Source organism: Brienomyrus brachyistius, chromosome 19 (assembly GCF_023856365.1).
Source record: "Brienomyrus brachyistius isolate T26 chromosome 19, BBRACH_0.4, whole genome shotgun sequence".
NCBI classification, from domain to species: Eukaryota; Metazoa; Chordata; class Actinopteri; order Osteoglossiformes; family Mormyridae; genus Brienomyrus; species Brienomyrus brachyistius.
The window spans coordinates 12,473,483-12,491,444 of NC_064551.1; the positions used below are offsets into that span (position 1 = coordinate 12,473,483).

Genomic DNA, 17,962 nt, shown 5'->3' on the forward strand with positions numbered 1-17,962 from the left:
ATAAGACCGTTTAAATGCGGTCGCATCCATAAAAAAAGACACGCATCTCGCAACGCAGTTCAACGCATTCGCCCCATAGTATATGTTTAGACTTAAGATCACTTAAACATATCCTCTAACATATATATATGTGTGTGTGTGTGTGTGTGTTTTACGGATTCCTCCACTGCAAGCCTGAGCCAAGCAGGATAACGTCTTTCATGTTTTCCTTTTAGACTGTGGTGGTAGGAAGCCAAATATATATGCTTTTTTCATCACATCCACGATACGTGTGGGGGTGGAAAGTGGGGCCGCAGTCTGGGATAGATGTCCGTGCGCCTGGGTGTGTTTTCGTAAGGCATAGTGGGTAACGGAGGATATTTTGGGAGATGCACGGTGTTGGAGAGGAGCTGCTTTGGGAGTGTGTGTGTGGAAGGTAGAGTGAGAAGGTGTCGACCCAACCTGGGAAGACGCAGAAGAGAACAGGGGTCCGGGGGTAGGTATGGAGTGTCTTTCTAGCTGGCAGTAAAGGTGAACACCTCCCCTGCCACATCCGTCGGAGCAAGATTGAAAATTTCATTCTTGGTTTTCTGACTGCCTTTTTTATAGGAGCTCCCACAACCTTTTGCCGCTGCATCTTCGCTGTATTCGTCGCTCATCCTCAAAGAGCCACGTGAGGACGATGCAGAGGATGCTCACATCCATCGTGAAATGCCAGCAGGCGCGATTGTCGCGGGGTGTCTCCGGATGCTCCAATCAGATGGACGCCCTCCCCGAATCTATCTGGAGTCTCAGTGGGACTCCTGCTGCGGAATCGGGAACGACACCGGGGTGTATTTCCATCGTCGCCTAGGCAGCGAATCTCGGCTTTATGGCTGTAAATTTGGACGCTTGGAAGGCATTAGTGGACATGCTTACAGAGAGAGTCGGCATCCTTCAGTCGGCAGTTTGCTCGTAAAACTTCCCGCTATAAAATTCTCCCTAATTTCCTTTTTCGTATATAAAATGCTAAACCGGCAATTAGCCGTTAGCATTAGCTTGGCTGCTCCTTAAGCTCTGTTAGGGGCAGGTTAGCGGCTCGGGCGTGATGCCGTGTCGGATCGAAGACGGACGACTTGGGAAAAATGGGGGGTGGGGTGTGGAAAACAAGCTCATCTGTAATTCTTTAACAGCTGTGTATAAAGTATATTGCCATGGTGGGAAGTGAATTAAACAACCGCCACCCCCTGCATTAAATCTTTGTTATTAAAAGCAACACAGCGAGGCTGTGGGGTGTTTCAGGCGGCGCTGGAGATCTGGTGACAGGACAGCAGTAAGCACGGCGGTATCGGACACTGCAGGGGCGAGTCACGTGTTCCACCGCACTGGGGTGCGAACACCGTGCTCTCGCCGCGTACACGTGTTTGTGATATTTGGGGTTGGTCTCACCCCTACTTGCCGTCCATTTCGTTGCTGGGTTCTCGGGGAGCCTATTGCCAGGTTATGCCCTGGTCCTTAGCGATCGCTTCTGACAGCGAAGTAAAGCAGACGATCCAATTTCCCTGGACCCCACCAGAGAACCGAGCCCTTTCTGAACTTGCACGCACTTGCTTGCGCGCCTCTCCTGAGGGTGCTTTCTTCAAGTCCGTGACCGCTGACCTATCGGGTTATCAGACTTCTGTACCAGACGAAGAGCCGCTGCTATTAGTTAGACTGTTTTGCAGTTAAACCTGAAGGATGTTAAGAGGCGCACCATCATTTGACCAGCTGAAGTCTGATGGGGCCCTAGATGGGGGGTAAGGGGGGGGGGGGGTCCTCTATGTGATGGGATGGGAAGTGGGTTGAGACAGGTTTGAACCCGATCTGAGGATCTCTGCGATGCAGCGGCTCTTACGGTGGGACCCCCACACTCGTGTAGGCGGGTGTTAATTAGCTTGCCAGCAGGGAGCATCTCGATGCGCATCTCGGACCACTGGCTACTCAACGCCAACCAATCGTGTTCTGGAAGACCGTAAAGGACGCAGTGACTGTTTTCCTTGGGGCGAGTGACACGCATTCCCAGGCGGAGCAGAAGTACTCTTCACGGGTCCGACCCGGACCCCAGCACCTCCCCGGGAGGCAGGAGGCTTCCGGCCCCTACCATAAAACGCGAGCAGGCTTAACGCGCGGGAGAGACGCCTTTTATTGATTTTTTATTAACAGCGGAAAATGTGTGTCACGTCCACTTGCTCCTGAGGGCTCCGTCCTGCAATGTGGAGCTAATTATCTGGGCTGCTCTCTCCCTCTCTCTCTCTCTCCTGAGGTCTTTATTGTAGACAGAGATGCAGCGTGGCTCACGGGTTCTGCTTTGGATAAGCGGGCCCCCCCCGTGGGAGCCCAGCCATGCAGGGAGGCCACTGGGGCCTCCGTTCTCTGGCATTTACACTCCCAGCCTCACCCATTCTGTCAGCCCTTCACCAAGCAGCCTGGTTTGAGCAAAGGTAGCATTCACACCAACTAATCGTTTCACACATGCCGAAGCATCCCATCCAAAGTGTCCCTTTGCCACGAAAGCTCACGGCTCCATATGGGAAAAGTGTTTGAAAGATGGATGGACTAATGAATAGATTGCAGGCAAGGGAAGGTGTGGATCTACATTCCCAGTAGGTAAAAATAATACATAAAATTCACAGGTGCCCCCCCCCCCCACACACACACACACTTCTGAAAATGACTTCTGACTGGACGCTGTTCGCCAGTGTTCTGCTAGTGTGCTTGTCGAAATGCTATTAGGGTGAAATCGGTCTAACCTGAAAATTTGACTAAATGCTTACTTTGTCATTTTTTTCCATGGATGCTGAAGGCTTCATAGCTAAAACATTTCCCCCGCTGCAGATATGTTATACAACTATTTCCTTTTTTCTCCTGTTTTCCAAATTTGTCATTTTGAGCCGTTGTTTGGAATTTTCAGCTTAACACTTCAATTATTCATTACTTACAAAAACATCTATGTCTGTATATGTAGAGTGCAGACAAATATTTATTGAAGCGGGACAAGAAATATGTTCGGGCTTGTGAAACTGAACAAGCAAAGATTAATATAAAGCGCCGATATCTAAATTCGCTCTTTGTTCGCCCGTTCCGTTCGAGTTTCAAACTTGTCATGAACGGTAAGAGCAAAAATAATGAGTGTACACCAATTTTCACGAATCCTGTGTCAGTTTACGCAAAATACATCGGCGTGTTTACTTCAGTCGGCCATTAATCAGCACATAACCGAAGCGAGATAGCACTGCAGCTGGTGGCCGGGCGAGCGAACGAGCGCGGGGAGCGATGTGGAAGCCCTCCGCAGGTTGTGGGTGGCTGGAAGAACATGCGTTTTCTGGGGGGGGCTCTTTCACAACTGATACCCCCTTCCTAGGCCAGGGTGGGGGCTGCTGAGATAAATCCGATGCAGGTTCAGAGTTCAGAAGACAGATCAATGTGCACATATATCACTCAAAAAGATGGAAATTTCAGAGGGCATTTCTGGATAGCCGCACCAAGGGTCCCCCCTGACCTAGGATAGTTCCTACACTCCTATGGCACTGAGAATTGTGATTCTTCGTACAGCTAATTTTTTTGCATGTCCAAGCCCACGGCCTTTTGCCCAAAATATGGTGGCCGTGAACACGCACATTCCCTCTACGTCCCCCTGGCCTGCGCCCCGTCCCCAGACGGGGTTTATATAGGGACGTGGCACATTCCCGCCGCTTCGGAATTCCTTCCTGTTGTCCAACAAGCGCACACTTGGGTTTAAAACACGCAGGCCCTTTCAAGTTTTATTTGAGAGCATGTAATTGCATTCTTGAAAGAACAACGGTTCCAACGAGTGATTTATATAGTGTATTAAATGTCAATGTTTGAAAAGAGACAGTTAACACTTAAGAGCTTCTCAATGGGCTGAAATGTTAAGGGGGCTTTGGACTGAGGGGCCGTAATAAAAAGAATATATGGAGAGAAAACAAGTCGAGAGGAAGGGAAAAAGAGACCAACAGTCCTGAAACTATTTACCTTTTCCTGGTCTTTTTCTGGCAAGGGACCAGAGTGTGTCACAAAACACGTGCTGATTTCCTAAAAGCCTGCTCCTCTGTGGAGTTAACTCACTCTGTTCCACTGCCTGAACATATTGGGGAAGGTGGCTGGGGGGGGCGGGGGGGGTTAGAAAAAGCCTTTTGTATGGCGTTTATGGATTCAACATGAATTATTTGAGTTATTTAAAGCTTGTCTATGCTGTCGATCACTGTAATGGTTTCATTCTGGGTCAAAGTGTGTCGGGTACCATATGTTTACTTCAAGGTCTGAGGGCAACTGCAATTGATTTAGGAAAAAGCCGTGTTTAGATTGGAATCTTGCTTCCTGCAGTCAGTATGCAAGTGTTTAAGATCAGAGCCGGGTTCCGCGTTGAGTTACTTTTCACCAGTCATTTGATGTCCTCCCCCCTCTTCAGCTTTTCCAGGCACGCCTCCTGTCTGAGTTTTACTGCGACCTCGAGCAGATGACTGGGAAGACAATGGTAACCGATTGTCCCCGCCCCAGGGCATGCTGGGAGCTCCGGTGAGCGGTACTGAGTCCGACAGCGTTACTCAACATTAACCTGCCTCCAAATTTCCACAGTTCCCTTTTCTGGGGACTGACTAGAGCTCTTTACTGTGCCAACACAGTAGGAGAGAGCTTGACATTGAGGAGCGGGGCACGACTTAGTATATAAATGCAAAGGTCTATTTATTGGGGGAAGGAATGAAGCCAAATTAAATACTGAGGGGTACACGTCTCGCGCCACTTGATCCTGACGCCCCTGGGTAGCGTGAGACGCTATGCACCACGCCAGCGGTTAGCGAAGGGGTCAGGGGGCTGGGCAGCGGCTCACTGGGACGGCGTTTGTGTGGGCTGAGCTGCTGAAGGCAGGAGCGGAAGGACGAGCAAGAAACATCTCTAGGAGGGAATGAAAGAATGAGGGAGAACATGGTTGGACACCCTGGTCCTCGGCACGGCACCAGGTGACTCCGCCTGCCCCCCACCCCCCACGGCACTGCAGGACCTCCGCATGCGGCACACATGCCGCCCTGTATTCCCTCCGTCTCTTCTCCTCTTTCCCTCATCGCATTAAATCCCGACAGGATTTACCAGCATCCCCGCTCTGATACAGTATTACACACGTAATACTCATCCATCTGGGGGTTAATACCAGCTGCCTTTAAATTTTCCCCTAATTAAAATGTTTATCTGGTGTTATTAGCATGCAGGTGGAACATGGGTTCGGGAATCCTGTTAGTCACTGGGCTTCAGGGAAAAAAAATAAAAACAGATTGAGAGAATGGAGAGGGTTCCTTCCTGCCTGTCGTTAGACGCTGGGTTTGCACCGTTTTCCCTGTGCTTGTTTATTTAACATTACCTTGGGCTTCGGAGACGAAACCGGAGGAGCCTGTGATCTCGCGTGGGGGTCAGCGGGTCAGCTTCAGGTCGCGGCGAGGCGGCCCGGCCAGACCAGTGTCCCGGGACTCGCACTGTTTGCTTGTACTTTCACGAGTTTACATGCTTCTTCCATTTGGAGGATTAGGGTGTTTGTCCAATTTCCACTGTATAAATGTGTGGGCTTGAAATGAATGGACTGAGAATTTAGGGGTGGATGGAAACCGGAGGAGGGATGGAATGGGTGGTGGGGGAGGGGGATCAGAGAGTCGGAGAGGGTGGAGGTTACAGCGGGGCACAGGAGAACATTACAGAGGGCGAGGATGGCTGCGGTGAAGGATGTTCGTGCCAAAAGGCGGCCCGGGGGAACGCTGTGGTTAATGGATGACTAAGACGGTGCAGGTCTGCTGTGGGTCATGCATCACGCCGACCGGCACGCTTTCAGGAAGGTGCACAGCGATGCCGAGGGGCAGGGTCACATCCCTGGGTCGCAGCATGCAGTGTGATGAGCTCACAGGTGAACGCTTTCAGGAGGGTGCACTGCGAGGCCGAGGGGCGGAGTCGCATCCCTGGGTCGCAGGGTGCAGTGGGATGAGCTCACAGGTGAACGCTTTCAGGAAGGTGCACTGCGAGGCCGAGGGGCGGGGTCTCATCCCCGGGTCACAGTGTGCAGTGGGATGAGCTCACAGATGAACGCTTTCAGGAAGGTGCAGAGCGATACTGCGGGGCAGGGTCGCATCCCTGGGTCACAGCATGCAGTGGGATGAGCTCACAGGTGAACACTTTCAGGAAAGTGCACAGCGATGCCGAGGGGCGGGGCCACATTCCCGTGTCACAGCACACAGCGGGGAGAGCTTACAGGTGAACACTTTCAGGAAGGTGCACTGCGAGGCCGAGGGGCGGGGCCACATCCCCGGGTCACAGCACACAGCAGACGAGCTCACAGGTGAATGTTCTCAGGGGCACTTTACTGCGGTGACTCACCACGCCATTTAAAACCAGTCGTTTCTCTCCGGGGGGGCGGGGGGTTGCGTGTCTGCTACACTGGCTAACATTAGTGAAGGTTGAGCAATGGCAGTGTTTACTGGCTCGTAGGAGGGGTGCAGAACACTTCCTGAACTGTTTGTACCTATTTATAAGAAGATGCACTTAGAATTTATTTAGGTCCAGGAATAAAAATGAACAAGAAAATTCTATTTACAATAACCTAAAATAATAAAATCTTCGAACACACACAAACAGAGAAAATTTATTTACCTAAACCAACTGACCGATGATTCAAATCGGTCATATAACCTAATTTAGTGCATCTGGAATTAGTTCAATGATTTAAGTGGTTATAGCTGGTAGTTATTTGTCATGACTACACATCTATATATTTACATTGAAATGAATACCTCTTATTGTAGGCTGTTCTCTTACTCGTGGAGCAGAGAGCTGGTAGACTGGCACTGCCCACAGTCAGCCTTGGCACCCAGTGCAGGTCAGTCTGGCGACCGGTGCGCTGCAGATGTCCCCTTGAAACCAGGAGGTGCGGTTAGACCACAAAGGCCATTTAACTTGAGTTTGTGTCTAGATGCCTTTTCGCAATACAGGAACTATACGGGAATTAAGGGAAGCGAGTTGTTTTTGAAGGAAAAATGAAAGAAGGGGTAAAAGAACTTTTAGGATTCATGGAACATTCCGGATCTTGGGTCCGGTGTCCTCGGCAACTGGGGAAAAGGAAATCCCATCATGGTAGACCTCAGCTGATAAATCTGGATAAAACCATTAGTGTGGGTGTCAAGGAGGAGCCCACCTGAAATAGACTGAGGGGGGGACAATGTGGCGGCAGTCCAAAATAAGAGGCACACAGACGCCGGCCTTCTTCATGGAGCTGTGGAGAGACACACGGGGCGGTAAACGCTTTTTAACACGGCTTTTGATCTCATGAACTTAATTACCATCCAGCAGGGTGCTATCTCTCCACATCTCCTCTGAAATTTGGCAACTTGCAAACCGCAGGGCAGCCTATCCTGCTGGAGGAAGGCCAGTGGGGAGCCAGAGTTTGGCCGCTTCAGCTGTGAAGACTTTCACATTGTGGTTTGAATGTGAGACTGCAAAAAATAAAAGGGCTATCCATCATGCTGCAGCATGCATGCCTCAAAGGCTGAATTATTTCCTTTGCCGATAGCCGCACTTAATTTGTGTCCTTGTATTGGTGAATCGACGTGCGGAGCGCAGCTCGGTGCACTTAAGGATGTATGGCTCAGCGGTAAGCATTCATAACACCTACATAATCGATACGTCACAGCTTTATAAGCAACATACAAACGCTCATAAATGCCTGTGTAAGGAGCCAAAGGTTGCTAAGTAACACTTAGCTTATGCGAAGAGGCCTGTCTTTCAAAGACACGTCCGAAAAGCACGTTCACACCTTCACAGATGCAGCTTATGAGTGTGCTGTGAAGCCCCTGAAGTTTTATGGAAAAGCCTACTCTTCTGTCCTGACTCCTGGGGGGTATTCCACAAAGCAGGATATCTTCATTAGCCAGATAACTTAAGCCAAATGTCAGGATTGTCCAATAGGAATTTCACTTTCCTTTCTTCCTGTTGGACAGTTATCACGTTTGGCTTAAGTTATCCAGCTAACTGTGAAATCCCCGCTTTGTGGAAGTCCCCCCTGATCTCCAGTCCAGCCCAAAGAGTCCACACCATCACGTTACACCTCCATGAAGTTCTTAATTACAGCGTCGACACCAGCGTCACTCGAGAGACAAGTTTTGTCTCCGTCTGACAGCTAACAATGGTGGGAAGGAGCATCTGTGGGCTGATTGGACTAATGAACTTAATGAGTGCAATTTAGAAGGAGTTACTAAACACCTGCGGGGAATGGGAGTGATAGGCAGAGGCCCCAACTCTGTGATCAGTTAAGGCTTTGTGATGTAGAAGGTGGCCACATCTGAGCGTTCTCCCGATACCTTCCACAATAGGACGACCTCATAAGGCAAGGCACTGATTAAGCACCAGTTTTGCATATCTGTTGAGTTTTAGGGGCAGACCAATCATTAGTAAGGGGTTAAACCAGCTTCTCATGCAGACACACTGTGTGTGTGTTTCTGTGCGCGTGTGTCAGATATATATTACATTGTGGGGACTAAATGTTACTTTTTCCCCCAGTCCCCACAAGGGGAAAAACAATTTTATAAAAATCTGTGACTGCAATCAAGAAAACTAAAAATGCCAAAAGACGTGTATTTTGTTTGGTTACTTATGGTTAAGGTTAGGGCTGCGTAAGGGTTAAGGTTGTCATTGTTGGGATTAGAGTTTTGCCTATAGAGATGAATGGACGGTCCCCACAAAGATATGAGTACAGGTCTATGTGTGTGTGTGTGTGTGTGTGTGTGTGTGTGTGTAAGCGCCAGCAGCAGATAAAGTTACTGTGTTGACAGTAAAGTTCACATTCTCAGCCCCTGCAGCCATATGGTGGAAGTTTCTGCCGTTTTGTGCAATTAATAAACAAGGGAATGAAAGTAAATAAACTGGGAGAAATAACAGGGCCATTTGTGTTGAGCCCCTGGCAAATATTTCCTGTTTAGACCACTGTTCAGTCTCACCCTAATCCTCTCTACTTGATGCGCATTCTCAGGGCGCGTATGTGACCCAGCCAAGAGGAGCGGGAACAGCCACCGCAGATTTACAGCTTACCATCCACAGCGGGCCAGTTTTCTGCCCCGAGAAAGGCACTTCAGCGGGTCTGTCACAAGACACACAGGCCACACAGGGCCACAGCCGCAATTATGCAAAGCCGGCTGCCTCAGAGTGTACAGTTACCTTATCTGAATCCAAGGTACAGCTTCACCTGAAGGAACAGCAGAGAACCTTTCAGAAATCCGTTAATAGAATAACATTTGCTTGTGCGCATCTGCGAACCTTGACACGGGTCATTATAAGAAGAGCGACGCTTCCCTTGTAGGTTGCGGGTCTGGCCGAGCGGGGATAATGGTCACATGACCCCCTAGCCTCCCTCGGTCAGTCCCTTTAACTCTCAGCTGAGGGAATGTGGAGCAGATAATCATTTCATTTCCATAGACCAGTATAAACAGAGCATCCCAGAACAAAGGCGGGGTCTTTAACCTTTAAGCAATGATTATCAGGTCATTAACGTGAAAGGATATAAGGACATAATGGGCCAGTAAAGATCACTTATTAGTTATAAAAGGGACCAAATGTCCACATAGAGATTTGCAGCTGCAAACATATTCCTATGTACAGCCAGCCTGCATTACAACATAAAGTTTTGTATTGGCACAGCTAAAGTGGATCAACAGCTTTAACTTATATAATATTAAGTGCTGATGTTTGATAGATGAAGAATTGTTGTTAAAAACGAAATTACATGAATTTTGTTTTAAATGCCGTGTTTGTCTTCATAATGCAAATTTGTAAACGTGTTACTACTTTTTAATTTAGGTGAAGTTATGCAAAATAAATGCAGATTTGTACACTTTAAAATGCTAATCGATCATCGTTTGAGTTTTTTTCTATGCGTGCGTTTCTTTTCTTGAGTTTGCGAGTTAAGGGAAAAGTGCACACTGGAGAGAGGGAGTGGGGGAGGAGGCAGCAGGATGAACTGGGCGGACACACAAAGTCTACATGTAGTCTCAGATGCCAGAACAGTTAGTGGCTTTCATGTGTGCGCGACGCTGCGCTCCGCAGCTTCTGAGAAAGGAGCCCGGTGGCGTCCCAGTAAGAGCCGCCTCCACACTCCTCCGCCGAACGGCCATCGGATGGACTTTCGCGGTCATGCGCGAATCACACCGAAAGCACGGTGACTCTCCGGAATACCATTCGGTAGCATCTTCGTGTCACTTCCTACGATTTTCGACTTTTTGAACATTTTCTGTTCCTTTTTCCCCTGGATTTTTTTTCATCTGTTGGAGATTTACAGTTGTGCTCTTTTATGTGATATAACTAACTTCGATCAGACAATTAACCCATATTCGGACCGCAACTTATGGTAAGAGATTAAACGCACCGACTTGTTTTATTAGCGAGTTTTTTCTTTTTACAACAGCTCGATGAATAAATTTACAGTTGCTCCGCCAAGTATGCATCATTTTTGCTTTCTTCAAATGGAAGCCGGTTAACAGATATTTCACAGTATCCATAGTAGTTAAACTGGTAATTAAAATGTGTTTAGAAGCTATAATAACTGAGTACATAACTTAAACGCTACTTATATTATTGTAAGTGATCCGATCTCAGAAAGGGCTGATTATTACAATACATAAAGTGCGTAAGGCATTTGGTACGCAGTTGCGGTGTCGGTGTTTTCCTTCACTGCAGTAAAGTAAAGTTTATTAGTAGATTATGGTTGTCGGAGGCATGCACGTACCTGGACTTTGTCCCATATTCCCCCTCCTTGGCCGGCGATCTCCCAAACACCTGCCCCACGCACCCATTGATCAGGCTGGGTTTCGCCATACAGCCGTTTTGGGATTAGTGAGATTACCTGTCTTTTAGAAGAAAAGGTGCGTTCAGATTGTCTATGTAAACAGCCCCTTATTCGCTGCTGACATATTTGCTTCTAATTCACTAATGTAACCCAGCTGCAAACGTCCCTTCTCCATAAGCGCCCTCGTAGCGTTTGGCACGAAAGCGATGGCCCCGAGTTAATTAAACAACATGAATTATTGACTTTCAGCAAAACAAAGAAAACGGGCAGTTATAATTATCCCCCCTCGTCCCGAATGTGCCCAATCCCTAGTCACGCAATTTGCTGCAAGAAATGTCCATTGTTCATGCGTGGGTTTGCGAATATTGCTTTTTCGTCGGATGAACGAAAGTCCGCAGTTCGGCTACTACTTCATTCCGATAAAACTGCTGGACTGAGATCCGGTCTCATTTCATCTTATGTCGGCCTTTATTTAGTTTATTTACAAATGCGTCATTGATGAACAGCACGTAAAAATCCTGTAATCACCTATTTGTTTTACACCAAATTACCTAATTGTAAATAAGTAATTGCGTATTATATAGATATAAATAGATATTTGCCCGATCTATCCGTTGTCTTCGCCGCCCCTTCGTGAGTGTGTGTTGGTTAAGCGGGTGATCGTTCCTTTTTTGTGTAGTTTCTGTATGAAAAGTGTCACCTTTAAATGGACGCGCCGCGCACTCGCCGGCCGCCGCTTTCGGCGCATCGCAGACGGTCACTTTGTGCTTCTCAGCTGGAGACCAAGGCAAAGAACTTATGTTCCCAATTTTTCTTAAAATGCGTTGACCTCGCCGCTAAGTATAACCAGACATTGACAAACATGTCAGTACCTCGTAAGGAGAACAGGTTTTAAATTTAAGCGATTCGATGTCATGACTTACTGTTCGGCCGAGAGCGCGCAAATATCCCGCAGAGCCTCCTTGTTGGTTCGCGTATTTTTTTCGCCATGTAACCCAGCAGTTAGTGGAAACAATTTGATCATCATTTTACAAGATTAATTTCAATCGATCCAGTTACATCTGCTACGTGCGTTTTAATTTGCTTAAGAAAACAATTTAGTCTTTTCAGAAAATAATGAGATGTATGATTCTCCTGTAAAAGGGACAGCTTCGCGTGGACACGAATTTCCTTCACCGCGCTCTGCTGTGCGAAAATGTAATCATGTCTGCGTGTTCAAGCTCACCTTGCAAGACGTTGCAGTCCTATCAGAAGCTGTAGGTGTGAGGTTGGACAAGAGCATAAGATCTGGCTGGTTTATCCACTTAAAAGGCAGATCGCCATTTAATTAATGCACTGGACCACATGGTGATGGGTTCGAATCCCTTACTCAAGTGTTCCTGTTGAACCTTCGTGTAATGTAGTTTATCTGGCACTGTTTACTATAGTGACAGGGCTGGTAATTTGCGGTACGGGCTTTATTCCAAGCACACATATTATGTGATCTAATGGAAGCATTACATGACTAAAGTTTAAGGGATCTACTGACAGTAACGCCTTCACTCCATGGGGGGGGTACATCAGAGAGCACAGAGTTTCTCATCGTCTCCACTCCAGGGACGGCGGCTGGGTGTGACTGGGGGAGGGCGGCACAGTTTAGATAAGTGCAGTGGAATTGCTGGTCGACGGTTTGTGATGGTATTCGGGCAGGAGCTCGCTGCTGCCCTTTGTTGACAAACGAACCCCCCCATTCGGATGCAGATGGGGGAGGCTGATCAACGACTCGTCACCATGTGCCCACTTTTAGGGAGGGAGAGGTGGAGTGGGGGGGGGTGGCTTTTCTCTCCAGGTTTTTCAGTTGGTGCTTGGGGGTCATCGCCCCACAGCGGCCAGTGCCGTTCGATGGGATGTCCTTAGGGGAATCTCTGGCCCGCAGCTGCCGCCGTTGTTTGGGGTGAGAGATGAGCGAATCCAGATATGAGCTTGAAGCTTAATTGGCCTCACATAACTCTGTGTGTGGGCCTGCACAGATCGTGACAGGCCTCTAATTCTTGCTCTTTAGTCATACCATTAGGCTTCATTGCACAATCCATTCAGACGTTTCTGTGACCTAAAAATGCTTGAGTTTTTTTTAAATCTTTTTTCGCCTCTAATTACCAGGGTATGGTCATGTGCATAGTATTTTCCAGGAGCAGCAGGTGGCATAGTGGTTAAGGAGTCCAGTGGATTATATCGGGGAGAAGGATGTGTGTTTGTAAGATGTGATTTTTTTTTCCCCCAGCAGTGAACTGAAACTGCTTGGATATGTATTCTGAAGAAATGCTTACAGTGTAAACGGTGTAAGGATCGGAACGATACCTGAGCCCTGAATTGTACGCTAACAATGCGCCGGCCTTTCAAAGACCCGGCTTTGTCCGCTTTAACAAGTATCCCCCTGTGTCTTAGGATCGGGTTCACCCTGACGACCTCGAGCAGCCCCAGGGTGGCGAGTGACGTTTCCTCCAGGATCGCGTCCACGGCCACAGTCTCACAAACATGGACTGTTTCTCCCAATTCTACTTCCTGTCGGTATGTAGACAGGAGCCGTCCGTCTGAGAGCCTGGGCTCTTATACGGCGCGCGTGCCCAGCCCCGCCTGCTCTCCTGAGGCTTCATTGGTGCCCATGTGTCTGCCTGAGCCTCTTCACCAATCAGGGAGCCATTCTCATGCTCTGTCCTTTTGCTATTCTGCCAGTGAATGATTTGATTGTAGTGCAGGTACAGGGTGTATTTGATCAGAGGCCAGCTGACTGTGAAAACAAGACAATAGTTATGGCCAATTGAAGATCCTTACTGGAGGAGCCATTGTTTCTTTTAAGTGGTTTTTTTTGCCATGTGTGGGGGGTTAAGGGGATATTCAGATGAGACTCCACCCCCTGACCACCCTCATCCTTACACCTCACCTCTCTCCCCCCCCCCCCCCCCACCTTGTACCCTCTGACCCAGAGACATCATGGTCGTTGGTAACCGAATGCTGATGGTGCTGTTACTCTGCCAAGCCCTGCTGTGGGAGGGCACACATGCCAGCCTGGTGCCGGAACTGGGCCGGCGCCGGGTGCTGGGCCTGCAGGGCCGCCTCCCGGAGCAGAACGACGCCGCCCTGCGGGATTTCGAGGCCACGCTGCTGCGCATGTTCGGCCTGCAGCGCCGGCCGCGACCCTCCCGCTCTGCCGTGGTGCCTCAGTACCTGGTGGATCTATACCACGCGCAGTCCGGTGAGGCCGAGCAGCCTGGCCCGCCCGGCGCCACTTTCCAGTACCCCGAGAGGTCCGCTAGCCGCGCCAACACCGTGCGGGCCTTCCATCACCAAGGTGAGGGGGGATACCACTGGGATTGGGACGGGAAACCCAGACATGTTGCGGCGCTCCGTATGCACACCGGGGGGGAGCTGACGGGGTCATCATTGTGTATCGGTGGGTTTGGACCTGCCGTGATCAAATATTTAAGTCTGAACTTCAATTTGTTTGTCAGTCATTATAAGAATTACAATCTGAATCATTATTGCATAATCTTTAAAGCATAGTGGAATCTTTAAAGATGATATCGAGGGATACATGGTGCTGGATGCTACCTTTCACAATTCCCCGTTTTCGTCTGATTGAGGACTCAGTGAATAGTTTTCTCTGGGGTGGAATCCTGTGGTGGGACAGGGCCCTGTGGCCAGCTGGCATGAGAGGACCCCCCCGGTGCTGTGTCGTGCTGGAGGGACACGTACCGTTGTATTACCGAGCCCGGCTCGACTCCACCCAGCCGGAGCGCAGAGTCCTGCCGGCCCGGCATCCCGCTCGCCTGCTATACGCATCTCTGCAGAGGTCTCCCCACCATGTAATTATGCTTAATGGTAGCCCAGTGCAGCCGGCTAAATATGGCCCTCCTGTGCAGCGGCAGCAGCGAGCGAAGTGACCGGGCACGGATCGACCGCTGGCAGGGCCTCCATTGCTGGAGGTTGGGGCACAAGCACCCAGGACACGTGTCTGATCACGATTGTAATGAGCAGCGTCAAGTGGCAGAGGGGACGATAGGGCCACCCTTTCAGGTTAACTTGGCACAGCAAGATGATGTGGCAAATATTCACATAGAGTGAATGGAGAACACGACAAGGTGTAAAATCTGGGGAGTATATATACAGTGTCGTTAAAATGCAGTGTCGTTTTTGTAGTTTATACACTGCTCCATTTTCACATGTGAGAGCATATAAATGGAGTTTTCGGTCACTGATCTCAACTTGCTTTATCCTCGGTATCAGGCCTGGAGGGCTGAGAGGCCTCTCTTCTAAGAGGGAGGGGTCTCCATGCAGACAGCAGGGGGCTCCAGGGAGACTTCAGCAGCTCTGGCGTCGTCAGGTCGTGGCCGGTAGCCACCGCCGATGTTCTTGTCTTACTAGGCACGGCTAATTGCTGCCTCGCGAGCCAGGGCATTGTTACCAGCCTTTGAGTGTCTGTTCCTCTCCCCTTTAAGCCGTGGCTTAATGATACCCTGTGGCCCATTGTTTTGGCGTCACTGCATCGCGAGGAATTTCGGCACGGCCACCCGACATGCTGCGCGACTCCTGCTCTCGGCGCGCACTCTCACGCCGACTGACACCTACAGCGCCATGCTCACGGGAGTCTGCCTTCAAGGGTCCTCCTGCGCCTCTTTTGTGGGGTTTAGGAAGTCAGACGAGCTGGCCAGTGATCCGATGACTCGCTGGGGAGCGTGAAGGTGTCTCGCACAGACCTGGAGACTCGGAGATATGGGGTCGAGGCGGGGTCTGTGTTACAGGAAGTGGGCAGGACAGGAAGTGGTCTGGCACGGGACGTGGGCGGGACAGGAAGTGGTCTGTTACGGGACGTTGGCGGGACAGGAAGTGGTCTGTTACGGGACGTGGGCAGGACAGGAAGTGGTCTGTTACGGGACGTGGGCGAGACAGGAAGTGGTCTGTTACGGGACGTGGGCAGGACAGGAAGTGGTCTGTTACGGGACGTGGGCTGGACAGGAAGTGGTCAGGCTGAGAGTTACTTTGGTTGAAGGGGAGTCCCAGTTAGGAGGCATGGGGGGAGGGAGGTGCCCTTCACCCACTAAGTCCAGAGATGCAGTAAAAGGTGTCAGAATCCAAAGGTAGGCATAGGCAGCAGCTCTAACGTGTCCCTGCTCTGCCCCCTCCCAGAGAGCCTGGAGCAGGTGGTGGCAGACGAGTGGGCGGATGTCGGTGGCAGCGACGCCCCCCTGCGCTTCGTCTTTAACCTCAGCAGCATTCCGCCGGGGGAGCTGCTCTCGTCGGCAGAGCTACGGGTGTACCGGCAGCGGGTCCCGGGCGCGGAGCTGCACAGCGGCGACCAGCGGCGGCACCGCATCAATGTGTATGAGGTGTTGAAGGTGGTGCGGGGCGGCCAGCTGATCACGCGGCTGCTGGACACGCGGTTGGTGCAGCACGACACGTCAGGCTGGGAGAGCTTCGACGTGAGCCCTGCCGCGCTGCGCTGGACCCACGAGCGCGTGCCCAACCTGGGCCTGGCTGTGGAGGTGCTGCACCTCAACCGCTCGGCGGTCCAGCAAGGCCGGCACGTGCGCCTCTCCCGCTCGCTGCACACCACTCCCGAGGAGGACTGGTCTCAGCTGCGCCCCCTGCTGGTCACCTTTGGCCATGACGGTAAGGGCCACCCGCTGACACGCCGGAGCAAGCGCAGTGCCAAGCCACGGGGCCGCAAGAAGAACCGCCACTGCCGGCGGCACCCACTTTATGTGGACTTCAGCGACGTGGGTTGGAACGACTGGATTGTGGCCCCCCCTGGCTACCACGCTTTCTACTGCCAGGGTGAGTGTCCGTTCCCGCTGGCGGACCACCTCAACTCCACCAACCACGCCATCGTGCAGACTCTGGTGAACTCGGTGAACTCCAGCGTACCCAAAGCCTGCTGCGTGCCCACGGAACTGAGCGCAATCTCCATGCTCTATCTGGATGAGCACGACAAGGTGGTCCTCAAAAACTACCAGGAGATGGTGGTTGAAGGCTGTGGCTGTCGCTGAGTGACGGACGCTTCAATCACAGGCTTGCTGCCGAAATATCTCCACTTGGGCCCTTATTTATAATTAGATGTAAAATTCTGTCGTTTTTTTTTTTTTGTTGACAATATGATCATATATTTTGACAAAAATATATATATTTATAACTACATATTACAAATAAATGTGCATCCTTATTTTAAACATAAATAAAAAGAGTAAAACATTTTATACTGTATATGCAGTGGCATTTTCTTCAATGTGGCAAAGAGAAACATTTTTGCTGGTACAGGAAACGGCGGTCAGAGCGATGGATTAAAAATAATAGTTTTGGGACTATGAGACAGATACCATAGAATCACAAAAGGAAGTTCCATACCTTAAAAATGCATTTAATCATGTGAGAAATACAAAGTAATTCAGATGAATGTGAGGTGGCTTTGTGAGCAGCACGGTAGGGCTGGAGGTTCGAATCCCTTCACTCTATTTGTGCGGTTTGCATGTGCTTGTGTGTTGTGAATCTTTCCATGCAGTCAGACACAGTAGCTTCTTTAAATTGCCCATAGTGTGAGATTGAATTTGCGCACCATAATGGACTCGCGTCCCATCTGGGATTGTAGTTCTGGTTGGGCTCCAGCCCCCCCCCCCATGACCCTGCCTGAGCTAAGAGGTTAGAAGATGGATGGGGTGGATGTATATGAGAGTGACTGCCATCTTGCTGAGCTGTGCTATGTTTGCCATTGTTAGTCTCATCCCGATCCTTAAGAGGCAGGGACTCGGTCGTTTCTGTGCATTGCTTGTTTGCAGCGGACGGGAGCCCACAGGCTATTGGCGCCCAGGGCTGACAGGGGGCGCTGTGTCATGCGTGGTTCACACTACTTCTCACATCGCTTTGCTTGCCGAGGCCTGAACTCTCCCTCTCCCGCTTTATGTAGCCGGACAGTGGATAAAGAGCCGTTTTCCCCATAAACACTGGAGTCAGGATCCTGCCTGACGGCATGCGATACGTTTCGCGCTCGCTAATGAGCCCCATTTGAGACTCCCCGGACGCACCCGTGGCCTTCCATGCAGATGACCCCCCCCCCCCCCCCCCCCCCTTCTGACAGCGTGTGGGTTGACTGCCCTTCTCTTTAATGAG

The 17,962-nt window shown here is 50.2% G+C and overlaps 1 protein-coding gene across 1 annotated transcript; it reads left to right on the forward strand.

The window, feature by feature from the left end:
• The first annotated feature begins 10,029 nt into the window (after nucleotides 1-10,029).
• bmp4 (bone morphogenetic protein 4) lies at nucleotides 10,030-17,055 on the forward strand. The gene is made up of 4 exons (XM_048986490.1): nucleotides 10,030-10,387; nucleotides 13,250-13,372; nucleotides 13,789-14,153; nucleotides 15,989-17,055. Exons 3-4 carry the CDS (start codon nucleotides 13,796-13,798, stop codon nucleotides 16,846-16,848), a joined length of 1,218 nt encoding a protein of 405 aa, XP_048842447.1. The 5' UTR covers nucleotides 10,030-10,387; nucleotides 13,250-13,372; nucleotides 13,789-13,795; the 3' UTR covers nucleotides 16,849-17,055.
• Nucleotides 17,056-17,962: the final 907 nt, after the last annotated feature.

Coding starts and splice junctions, on each gene's coding strand:
- bmp4 (XM_048986490.1), top strand. CDS start 13,796: ATGGTCGTTGGTAACCGAATGCTGATGGTGCTGTTACTCTGCCAAGCC. Junction 14,154..15,988: donor GCGGGCCTTCCATCACCAAG/GTGAGGGGGGAT, acceptor GCCCCCTCCCAG/AGAGCCTGGAGCAGGTGGTG.